This window comes from Lynx rufus, unplaced genomic scaffold (assembly GCF_022079265.1).
Source record: "Lynx rufus isolate CCGP_SWC_20201006 ecotype Redwood Valley unplaced genomic scaffold, mLynRuf1.p SCAF_11, whole genome shotgun sequence".
Taxonomy (NCBI): Eukaryota; Metazoa; Chordata; class Mammalia; order Carnivora; family Felidae; genus Lynx; species Lynx rufus.
The window spans coordinates 10,829,522-10,842,337 of NW_025814825.1; the positions used below are offsets into that span (position 1 = coordinate 10,829,522).

Sequence of the window (12,816 nt, forward strand, 5' to 3'; positions counted from 1 at the left end):
TAACCAAGAGAATTCAGAGTAGCTCCCTTCAGATGGCAGGAGCTAGGGTGGATAAGGCATAAGGGGGTGAAGAACAAGAGACTGCTACTATTTTTTTTTTAAGTCCTCCTAGCACTAATTTACCTTTTAAATTATTTACATGTAACATTTTCATGTTTTTTGATAAAAAACAAAATGGAGGCACATGGCTGGCTCAGTCAGAGGAGCGTGCAACTCTTGACCTTGTGGTTGTGACTTCAGGCCCCACACTGGGTGTAGGGATTACTTAATTTTTTTTAAGTGTATTATTTTGTTTTGAGAGAGAGAGAAAGAGAAAGCATGCGCAGGGGAGGGACAGAGGGAGAGAGAGGATCCCAAGCAGGCTCCACGTTGTCAGCACAGAGCCCAACATGGGGTTCAAACTCACAAACCATGACATCATGACCTGAGCTGAAATCGCAAGTCAAACACTTAATCAACTGAGCCACCCAAGGGCTCCCAAAATAAATAACTTTTTAAAAACGGGAAGCTATGAGGCTCCTGGGTGGCTCAGTTGGTTAAGCATCCAACTTCGGCTCAGGTCACGATCTTGCGGTTTGTGGGTTCAAGCCCTGTGTCGGGCTCTGTGCTGACAGCTCAGAGCCTGGGGCCTGCTTCAGATTCTGTGTCTCCCCCTCTCTCTGCCCCTCCCCTGCTCAGGCTCGTCTCACTCTGTCTCTCTCAATAGTAAATAAACATTAAAAAAAATAATAATTAAAAAATTGGGAAGCTATGTGGTAGGAGGCAATCTCACTGAAGTACTCACAGAGAGACCATTTTTCTCCTGTGTTGTAGAAGGGATTCCTGTATCCAGACACACTCAGAATCATATACTGATAGACTGTACTAATCACTTTTCACACATATTAACCTCAATATTCAAAGCAACGCCGTGCAAAATCATAAGGCCATTTGACCAGCCATTTCAGAAGAGAAAACAGACTCCATAAAGGTATGACTTGTTGAAGGTCAAAACCTGATAAGTAACAGACCAGGATAGGAACTCAGGCTCAAAGTCAAAGACTGTTTCACTTTGTCATGCCGTGCTTTGTAGGAGAGTAGATAAAATTATTTCCAAGGTCATTTCCAACATGATTATTAATTCTAGAGGAATATTAGGGAGGAGCTGGATCCCCATCATCCCAGGTCCCTGTTTAGTGCTTCTGCCTCTATACATCGTGGGACTCGATTACGATACCTTAGATTCATACAGGACTTTTTTTACCTTCTGTTGGAGACTGTCACATATATCTATACTTCCCTACTTGAGGAAGACACTTCCTACTCACCTGCAGTGCTTTGTTGGCTTCTTTTATATCTTCTATTTTAAGTTTTGATCTAAAAAGATTATAAAATAGATCCATATTTCAGTAAATACGTTAAATATAGAACATCCAGCAATTCATTATTAAGGTATTGGATTTTCATAGAATACAAAGTTGTACATACATGATTCTAATCATCTTTGACTAGTAGAATTATATTTTGTTTTCCTGTGTTTTCGAAATTTCCTAAAGCAAAAATGTCCTTTTTAAATTTAAAAATTGCTTTAACAGAAGAATATTGGCATTTTCATGTGGTTATGACAATATTAATAAAAGCTATCATTTATTGTAGGCTTATGTGTGCCAGACACCTTGCTATAAACTTCACATGCATATACTAATTTAATCTTAAAAAAAAAACCAAGGGGCGCCTGGGTGGCGCAGTCGGTTAAGCGTCCGACTTCAGCCAGGTCACGATCTCGCGGTCCGTGAGTTCGAGCCCCGCGTCGGGCTCTGGGCTGATGGCTCAGAGCCTGGAGCCTGTTTCTGATTCTGTGTCTCCCTCTCTCTCTGCCCCTCCCCCGTTCATGCTCTGTCTCTCTCTGTCCCAAAAATAAATAAACATTGAAAAAAAAAAAAAAAAAAAAAAAAAAAAAAAAAAAAAAACCAAAACCCTATTTTAAAGATCAGTTAAAAACAACAACAACAATAAAGATCAATAAGGTGAAGCCTAATGAGGTTTCACCCCTGTAAGAGGTCACAGAGGTAGTAACTGCGCAAGGCAGGATTCAAACCCTGGTCTCCGTAACGCTGGAGCCCACATGCTAACCATTACGCACACTGTTTCTCTACCAGGTGCAAAAGAATGATAAGAATAGAAATATTAAGGAAAATAGAGTTGTGATACTTTTCACCTTTTGAAAACACATGTTAATGAACATGCAGATTACAAACAGCAGTAATTATCTGTGATCCCACCACCAAGAGACAATAATCTACATGTTGAGATGAGTATGTACGTATTTTAAATGGAACCATCAGTTATATAATTTTCCATAAACAGCTCTTTTCAGGTAATAATATCTCCTGAAAGGCTGAGAGCTGTTATTAAGTATCTGCCACATCATTATCTTAAGTGGTTACGTCGTAAACAATGAAAAATATAAAGTAGTTTATATAATTATCTACTGTTGAACTTTCAACTTGTTTCAAATTCTTTGCCACAAAAATTGTTCATTAAAATTGGAATGACCAGGGGCGCCTGGGTGGCGCAGTCGGTTAAGTGTCCGACTTCAGCCAGGTCACGATCTCACGGTCCGTGAGTTTGAGCCCCGCGTCGGGCTCTGGGCTGATGGCTCAGAGCCTGGAGCCTGTTTCCGATTCTGTGTCTCCCTCTCTCTCTGCCCCTCCCCCGTTCATGCTCTGTCTCTCTCTGTCCCAAAAATAAATAAACGTTGAAAAAAAAAAAATTTTTTTTAAATTGGAATGACCAAAATATTTTATTATTTTTCTCAGGATAACTTATAAATGAAATTACTGAATCAAAAGGTCCATGAACTAACATCTCTGCTCCTGAGGTAGAACATTAGGAACTTGCTTCGTACTACAAATGCTTTGTTCAAGACATAAAAACAAAAATGTTAGTTTTTTACCCAGTTCACACTTTTACAATGGGAATAATCAATGTAAAATTACACAGCTTAAAAGTACAAACACAATACTAAAATTTTCTTGGCTGAATTCACATCTACAAAATGTGCCTGAACAAAATTAATGCTGATGGGAATCATGGCCAAAACAGCAACTGTGCTACACAGAAGAATTGAATACGGAATGAAAGTAGCTTAATGGCATTCACTGCATAAATCGTTATGAATGCCTTCATTCACAGCTATGGACTATATATAGAGAGAGACACCATAAAGATTGTCCCCCTCTGATACGAACTGCCAAAGTATCCCAAAGAAAGGAGTATCAGTTACAGTTCCAATAAAAGCAATGTACAAGAACATGTCCTCTTTGTCCTGGACAGGGAGGAAACAGATGTCTATATTATACATTTTAATTAGCTTTCATTTAGGAATAATAATTTAAAGTGTGTGAAATATATTTGACCATGGCATGAAGACAGCACTGAGAAGGGCCAAAATCAGATAGGAGACTAACAAATGTGACACAATCGATTATGACACGATTACGATACTAGAGGAAAACATCCATAAATTCCACAAGCCTCTGATAATCCCAAAACCTCTGCTTGTGAGGAAAGAAAACAAATCTGTAAGTTTGTTTACGTGGAAAGAATATCATTTACAGAATACTACATTTGGAAGAGTCCTGGAAATTTTCTTTTCTTAAACTAAAAATTCTTGTTGTTAGAATGTAGGCCTTGGTGAGGTTAAAGGGAAAGTTAGCTATCACCCTTCATGTATTTAAAAAAAATTTTTTTTAATGTTTATTTATTTTTGAGAGAGACAGAGACAGAATGTGAGTGGGTTGGGGCAGAGAGAGAGGTAGGCACAGAATCTGAAGCAGGCTCCAGGCTCCGAGCTGTCAGCACAGGGCCTGATGCGTGGCTTGAACTCACAAGCTGTGAGATCATGACCTGAGCTGAAGTCCGACGCTCCACCAAGCCACTCAGGTGACCCTTCATTTATTTCAAACTCAGTCATTATAACACAGATATATTAGTTTACCTTCTATACTCCACCCTGGCATTTCATGCTCCACATTTTCTTCAAACATGAAGTTTATCTTCATTTTGTTCAACCCTCAAATTAGTCTCTCTACAACTATAATTCACTCAGGACATTTAAAACCTTTCAAAATCTATCAAAAATTATTTTAAAGAATCCCTCAATAAGAAGCCAATAGGAGTAAATATTTCATTAGTGAAAGTATTTTTCTAGTTAAAATTAATCATTTACATTTAAATCATAGGTTCAGAAAGCGAGCACTAGAGAGTAATTTTCCCATCCAACCTCATCTGACAAGAAAATGATACTCCAGTTGTGATAAGCAAAGGCACTGTGCTAGCTGCTTTCACATATTTATTCTCAGTTAATTAGAAAAAGAACCCTTTGGGGATTTTACAGCTCTCCCATTTACAAATGTAGAAGTGGGCTTAAAGGGGTTAAATAACCCTAAGTCACAAAGCTGGTAAATGGTAGATGAATACTAATGAATACTAATTTTTAAGTTTAATCATAATTTGAAAATGATTGAATGTTAAGTTTAAAAACTATTCTTTCCAGGGGCACCTGGGTGGCTCAGTCAGTTACGCATCCAACTCTTGGTTTTGGCTTAGGTCATGATCTCATGGGTTCATGAGTTCGAACCCCATGTCAGGCTCTACGATGGCAGCATGGATCCTGCTTGGTAGAAATTCTCTCTCTCTCTCTCTCTCTCTCTCTCTCTCTGCCCCTCCCCCACTCATGTTGTCTCTCAAATAAACTTAAAATAAATAAAAACTATTCTTCCTGAAATATAACTTTTACCTTTTAACAAAATTAAATTTGGTTCCTATTCCAAATGACCTTTCTCCTCCCACTCCCCATTTTAAATAATATCCAAATGGTCTATATATAGCCTTCTGGTGAAATAGAAGCAAAGATTATAAAGTACTGATCCAACCTCAGTCCCTCCCTTATCAACAAATTTTGTAACAAATATTCATCACCCTGTGTATCACGGAAGAATCGGTTTTTACTTAATTTCAATCTGATAGCTTCTAATCACAGGAGTAGGAGGATGAAGAGAAGGAACAGGCATTTCACAGATAAACTGGTACAGGGAAACTCACAGGGGCCACTGCACCTCATCCAGCCCCAATAAATTATTCTCGCCACTCAGAGGACAACAGTTGAGAAAGATAAAATAAGTTCTGACTCAAAACGGGCCCTACCCATGTCTTATGAACTATGGTCCCAGAAACAGTAGAGGAAAACTAATAAATCTGCGCCACAAAAATCTGAAGATTAATGAGAAAAAAATGTATCATAAATGAAGGACAAAAGACAAACTGGTAAAAAAAAAAAAAAAAAAAAGATGTACACCGTGTACAACTTTTAAAATCCCATAAGAAAAAAATGAGCAAGTCAACCAAAAAATATGCAAAAGATATGAATAGGCAATAAACTATAAATACAAATGCAATACAAATGCATACAGATACTCAGGGGCACCCGGCTGGTTTAGTCGGTGGAGCCTATGACTCTTGATCTCAGGGTCATGGGTTCAAGCCCCATATTGGCAATAGAGATTACTTAAAAAATAAATAAATACAGATGCTCAACCTTGCTTATGGTTAAAGAAACACAAATTAAAACAAGAATTTCAACTGTCAAAGTGGCAAAAACAGGCATTCTCTCCTACTACTGGATGGAGGATGTTTTGTTATGACCAGAATTTTTTAAAGCACATTCTTTCTGGGGCAGCAATCACCTCTAGGAAATTACTCTTCAGATATCCTCATTAAAGTATATCGGGGTGCCTGGGTGGCTCTGTCGGTTGAACGTCTGACTTCGGCTCAGGTCATGATCTCACAGTTTGTGACTTCAAGCCCCGCTTCAGACTCTGTGTCTCCCTCTCTCTCTGCCCCTAACCCACTCGCATTCTGTCTCTGTCTCTCTCAAAAATAAATAAACATTAAAAAAAATTTTTTAAGTATATCAAGATATCAACATGTACATACAAGGATGTTCACAGCAGTATCATTTATAAAAGAAAAAAATTAGAAACAGTTTCAATTATAGCACATCCATCCTATGGAATATCAGTATGTACTAATACAGAAAAACCTCTAATATATTCCTAAAAAGACAAAAAAAAAAAAAAAAAGAAACCCACAAACTTCAGAAGAACATGCATACAGTAGTTTACACAGGGGTTAGACATGCAGTCCGTACATGCAAAAAAACCTAATCAAAATAACTCTTGAAAATTCCTTAAATAGCGCATAAAGTTCAGTATAGATTGTTGAGTATATCCAACTTTGAGCAGTAATTTTCATGCAAAATAAAATTTGAGAAACAATGAACCAGTCTAAAGGAAAAAGGGGGGAAAAAAGTGAATTCAAGGGCGCCCGGCTGGCTCAGTCAGTAGAGCACACAACTGTTGATCTCAGGGTTATAGGTTCAAACCCCACATTGGGTGTAGAGATTACTTAAAAATAAAATCTTCAAAAGAAAAAAAGTGATGAATTCAGCTATCTGAACATTCAAATGATCATGAGTTTACAACTCCACAGTCTTTAGCACTGCATGGGAGATGGGTGAAAAGTTATTCCCATTTTACTATTCTAATCTGTTTTGGGGTTTTTTTGTTTTTTGGGGTTTTTTTTGAGAGAGAGAGAGTGTGCGCACAGGTGAGCAAGGGGCAGAAAGAGAGAGGGAGAGAGGGAGGGGGGAGAGAGAGAGAGAGAGAGCGATAGCAGGGCTCACACAAAGCGGGACTTGTGCTTACAAACCATGAGATCATGACCTGAGCTGAAGTCCAATGCTTAACCACCCAGGCACCCCTATTCTAATCTGTTTTAATATTAAGCCTTTATGATCTTAATAAAAGTATTTTTTGTTGTGGGGATCGTACATTGCTGAGTACTTGGCACTTGGAATAGTGCCTGGCACATAATACAAGCTTAATATTTGTCAAATGAATATATGGGAAATAAAGTAATAAACCCTTAGCATAGGGTCCGAGTCAAAGTGCTCACTAGGTGGATGCCAGATTAGAATTGAAATCTTGCTTATCAGAGTCACAATGCAAATTGTTCTTTGAATTGATAGAAACAAAAATAGCTTTATCTTTGTTTTGTTTTTTTAAGCCAACTCTACCCTCCAACGTGGGTTCAAACCCATGACCCTGAGATCAAGAGCCTCGTGCTCTAACAACTGAACCAGCCAGGTGCCCCAACAGCTTTATCTTTTTGAAAACTGGTATTTCCTTTAGTGGTTTTAGTGAACTACTCTTTCCTGTGGCAACCGGAAACTGGTTTCAAGACTTCTTAAAGAAATCTCATCTTTAGCAATGAAGTCTCCATTCTAGTTATGATTTCTATCGAGTTTAATTTTTACAAATGATATATAGGTATATATATGTAACTAACCACATCCACATAAAGGCCGAGATGCTCAGGTACAGTTTTGTTCTAAGGTGTACTAACTTCCTAACCATATAAAACATCAAAGGGATTTACATAGGTGACAAGATTACGGGCACTGTAGCTTTCTTACTCTTACTCTTCGGTGTTAAAAAAGGTGACACTTTTTTTTTTTTTTACATGGCAGTGATACATTTAATACTAAATTAAACCTTCTAGAGCTTATCTCAGATACTTGGCAGTATGTTCTATCAGGGCACAAAGATGAAGCTGCTAACCCAAAACACAGACTACACGGAACAAGGAGGAAGGTGTGAGAAAGAACATTTCTCCTTTTTGTCTTTCTAGGAACCCAGTAACACTTCACTGCAACAGAACCAACCTTGCTGTATGAAGTTAAGCCCCAACTCTAGCATAAAACACTCTCCACTCCTCACAATGTTAGCTCCTTCTCAAAACAGTCTGAAGAAGATCTCTCCAGATAGTTTGGAAATTTGGTTTCTGTTTTTCTGGGAAAAATATATTAAATGGACTTCTGAATTCTCTAATTTGAAGAAATTAGAGTCTTAACTTTTATCTACAGGAAATGTTTAGAGCTAAATTTACTAAACTGAACACAACTTTTAACAAAATCCCTCCAATCCACAGTCTTGCATGTTTATCATTAAGGTTTTTGTTTGGTTTTGATTTTCCTTAATAGTTCATATCGTTCTTTTCTACATTTAAACTTTTCTTCCTATTTGGTTTGGCACACTCATTCATACCTTTATACAAGTCAATGATTACAGAGATGAAGAAAAAAAAGAGAAATTACTCGCTAAGTTTGCTGCCAAGTTCTTGAAGAGCTTGCTCCTGTTCATGATGTACTTTTTTCAACTGCTGATTTTCATCCTGGATGTTAAGGAACTCCTTCAAAACAATAAAAAGACAGAAAATGCAATTTAAAGGAAATAAACAAGAAACTCCAAATTGTATACATACCAATAATTAGGAACACATATCCTTTAGTTTTTTATAAAAAATAGAACTCTATGTCCAAGTTCTTTCATCGCTGCTCCATCAAATATCACCTATTTCACATTCATTTAATCTCCTTACTGGTTTTGTGTTTTTTAAGTAAACTCTCCAACCAATGTGGGGCTCGAACTCACAACCCCAAGATCAAGAGTTGCATATACTACCAACCGAGTCAGCCAAGAGCCACTTCTTATTGGTATTTTTAAAGATGACTAGTATATTCTGTCTCTTTGGTATAAATATAAATTATGATTTCTCCTTTTAAGTAACTTAGTTTTCAAAGATATAATTTTTAAAAGTTTTACCACCATTTACTTTTTTAAGACTAATGATTTGCTGGGTCTCATTTCTAAGATGAGATAAGGCATCTTTCTCCTTTTGAAGATCTTCCTGCAAAGTCTGCCTCCATTCCTTCTCAATCTTCAAATCAGTTTCCAGTTGCACCCTTGAATGACAAATACACAGAAGCTTAGTGCTATTTATCACACGAGAGATGTTTGTACTCTTTAGTAACAGCATCTTTTTGGTTGATTGTTTTCACTTTTGTGCATTTCTTCAGGTATTTTCTTTCATAAATATTTTTTGGTAAATAAGTTCAGCAGCACAGGGTTTTTTGATCCCAAGGTATCAACTTATTTGCCAACCACAAAAACTCCTTGCTAAATAATAATTTATGTCATTTTTCAATTCTGTAAACATAAGTACTGTAAGAACACAGAAAATGCCTGGAAGGGCATATCACACGATTAAAACCAGTTACATCTGGGGAATGGAATCAAGGAGAAAAATGTGAGGTTTTAATTATTTACATTTCTGTGCCATGGGAAAATTTTACAGCAAACTATATTTCTGATATAAGAAGTAGTACAGCCACCACTAAAGCAATTTAACATCAGTCACAGAAAAATCAACCCTCATACAAAGTGTTACTTTACAGACTACTGCTGAAAGCTGACCAATTATAAGACAAATCAAAGACCAAGGAGACACTGGGGGGAAATCCATACTGCCTGGAAATGCCAATTCACATCTGAAACACCACCTCATCATTCTAATAGGTACTAGCTGGCAAAACAAAAGTAGTCAAACTCCTACATTTTAGGATACCGAAAAGAAATCATTTTGAAAATTATTGCTCATAAGTAGGTATTACAGATATGCTACTATGGCATATGCTGATAATGCTACAGTTTCTAATACTTTAAATTTTAATTCCAACGTATCATAATATTGACACTATCACAATATCACATCATTTTAATATTCTTGTGTTAATATTTTGATTACTTTTGTTTCTTCATAAAGTTAGCATTTCCATCTACAGCCACATTATTTCTCAGTGAAGTAAATTTCAGATTTTATAATTCAGGATGAAGAGAAGAGATACCTCTAAATGGAATTTACAAATTGTTTATAAATACTATTTCACTATACATTCGAAAAGAATACAGGGACGCCTGGATGGCTCAGTCAGTTAAGCGTCCAACTCTTGATTTCAGCTCAGGTCATGATCTCACGGTTCATGAGTTCAAGCCCTGCATCAGGCTCCGCACTGGCAATGTGTAGTCTGCTTGGGATTCTCTCTCTCTCTCTGCTCTCCCCACTCTCACTCTCTCAAAAATAGATAAATCAATTAAAAGGGAAAAAAAAGAATACAGAAACAGGTTTATGTTACTAAAAGTGAAGTAACTAAACTACAGAGTGGCCTCATCATCCAGAATCAGAAAAAGACTGAGAAAAAGCAAGGGAAAAAAATTTTAAGTTATTATAAATATGTTGTCAAAACACGTGTTGACCACCAAGTTGGAAACCATAAAGGAAGAAAAAAGGAAAAATACAACTACATGAATATTTTAAATATCTAAATGAAAAAACCACTATGAACAAAGTTTAAAAACAGTAAACTCAGAAAACATTTCACTGTCTGTGAAATACCCAGAGTAAATACATACAGAGTTTTTTTTTTTTTAATGTTTTTTAAGGTTTATTTACTTCTGAGAGAGGGAGACAGACAGACAGACAGAGACAGAGTGTGAGCAGGTGATGGGCAGAGAGAAGGAGACACAGAATCCAAAGCAGTCTTTCAGCACAAAGCCTGACATGAGGCTCGAACTCACAAACCACGAGATCATGACCTGAGCCGAAGTCAGACACTTAACTGACTGAGCCACCCAGGTGCCCCAATACATTAAGGGCTCTTACAAATAAATATTAATAAGCTGAACACCCCAAGGGAAAAAAGTAGATGATAGGAGCTGGTAACTAACAAAATAAAGATATATAAAAGGATCTCACCAATACTCAAAGATGTAAATTCAAAGAAGTAAGCACAATTTTTCAGGCTAAAGGATTCCTTCAGGTTAACTGATATGACGGTATAGGCCTACGTTAATTGATATGATACAATGTCCATGACATAGTAAATGCAATCAACAAAATACTAAGGAGCATGTAGCATGATCCTCTGTCTAAAAAACATAAAAAACATCTATGCATACCAGAAAAAAGAATACTCACCAAATGTTAAAAAAGTTTGCTCTAATTTTTATTTTCTTCACATTTTTCTATATTTTCTTACATTTAACCAACAGCATGTAATATTTTCATAGTCAGAAATCAATAAAGTTACTTCTCCAAAATGGGAATTTGTTTTTCTTGGACACAGTCCCAGCTGCCCATTTCTACAGAAACCATTTCAATTTTTTAAGCCATCAGGGAGAATCAAATTGTTCACATGTTCATACTCTACCAAAATGTCACCAACTGAGAGACAAACTTACTTTCATGGCTTCAGCAGAAACAAACATCTTCTCTCTACAGTTGTACCCAAGACTTACTGAATAGGTTAGCCCTATAGGGAAGGGCCAGGTCCCTACAGTGTTAATTGGATCATCCTTTGGTCAAGGAATAACTGCATCAATGCAGATAAATACCAGATTTGTCTAAGTGATTCAGTAACACAGAGTACCAGGGTTTTAAAACTGTATTCTAGTGACTGGCAAAAGTGTTCCAGTCTTGCTTTTCATGTTTTTCATTTGGTAGGGCACAGGCTTAAACAACAAAACATTTCACATCATTAAAAAACCTGATGACTTAGGGGCTCCTGGGTGGCTAAGTCAGTTGAGCATCCAACTTCAGTTCAGGTCATGATCTCACAGTCCATGGGTTTGAGCTGGCGTTGGGCTCTGTGCTGACAGCTCAGAGCTTGGAGCCTGCTTCGGATTCTGTGTCTCTCTGCCCCTCCCCTGCTTGAGCTCTGAGCTCCGTCTCTCTCTCTCTCTCAAAAGTAAATAAACATTTAAAAAAAAAAAAGAAAGAAAGAAACCTGATGAATTAAATGCTTCTTGTGATTTTTGTTGCCAAGGGAGCCTTGAAAATGCTAGCTATCCTTTTATGGAAGTATTAAAATTAAGAGAAAATGTTTGTTTACTGAGTGTTTTTGTTTCGGGGGATGGGTTTTAGTTTCATAATGTACAAATGATGCAAGTTTTCAACTAAGGTGATACTCCTTGGCCTAAAGCCTTATTCTACAGAATAAGAAAAATGTTATTTTTGTAGTAGGTTAAAAGGAACTTTAAAAAAATGATTACAAAAAAAACGCCCCAAGAAAAGCCTCCTCTCTCTTGCTAAAGAACCGGGAAGAGGTAGCCTAGCATGATAGAAACCTTTGTGACAATACATACCCTGTTTCTAAAGTATTAGAAACTGTATTTACTCTGTGACAATACCACCCTGGAGCAGGTGGAAGGTGGAGAAAACCATAGGCCCCCAACCACTGTCAGCAAAAGCTAAGTGGGGAGCCTGGACTTTCACTACCACTCAGCAGTAATGAGATGTCTACCACCCTTATATTAGTGGAGACTATATGGGGAACCTGGACTTTTATCCCTACATCAGTAACAAGGCATTTCTCACTTTTGCCACAGGGTAAGTGAAAGCCAAGTGAAAAACCTAAATTTCAACCCCTGCCCAGTGTAATGAGATACCTCTAACTCTCCCCCTCCAGGATGTTATCAGCAGAGACCAAGAGGAAAGCCTGGACTTCCACTCCTACTTGATGGTAACAAGACACAACTCCTCTCCTCCACTGTGTCAGTGGAGAGTAAGTGGAAAGCATAGATTTCAATCCTTGCCCCATAGTTAGGCACCCTTCTCTATCCCATCCAGAATGGTCCTAGGCTTCTGCTATACTCACTTGGTATAAAGAGTCAGTGTCTATATTTCTCCCTGCTGGTGTGGTTTCAGTGGAGAACTGCTCAAATGTAAAATTAAATTAGATGCAGTCTCATAATTCTCAAGACATCCAGAATGCAATTGAAAAAAATTTGTCATAACAAGACCCAAGAAAAATCCCAACTTGGATGAGAAAAAACAGATGCCACCATGTCAGATAATTCTAGACAAGAATTTCAAAGC

The 12,816-nt window shown here is 37.3% G+C and overlaps 1 protein-coding gene across 2 annotated transcripts in view; it reads right to left on the minus strand.

Moving 5' to 3' along the window:
• Window positions 1–12,816, minus strand: part of RUFY2 (RUN and FYVE domain containing 2) — a 50,030-nt gene that overhangs the window by 6,774 nt on the left and 30,440 nt on the right. For both annotated transcript variants that reach the window (XM_047072853.1, XM_047072852.1), the window contains exons 14-16: window positions 8,716–8,845; window positions 8,198–8,292; window positions 1,308–1,356 (exon numbers count right to left, since the gene is read on the minus strand). In XM_047072853.1, coding sequence (XP_046928809.1) covers window positions 1,308–1,356; window positions 8,198–8,292; window positions 8,716–8,845 — 274 coding nt within the window. The remainder of the gene's footprint in view (window positions 1–1,307; window positions 1,357–8,197; window positions 8,293–8,715; window positions 8,846–12,816) is intronic.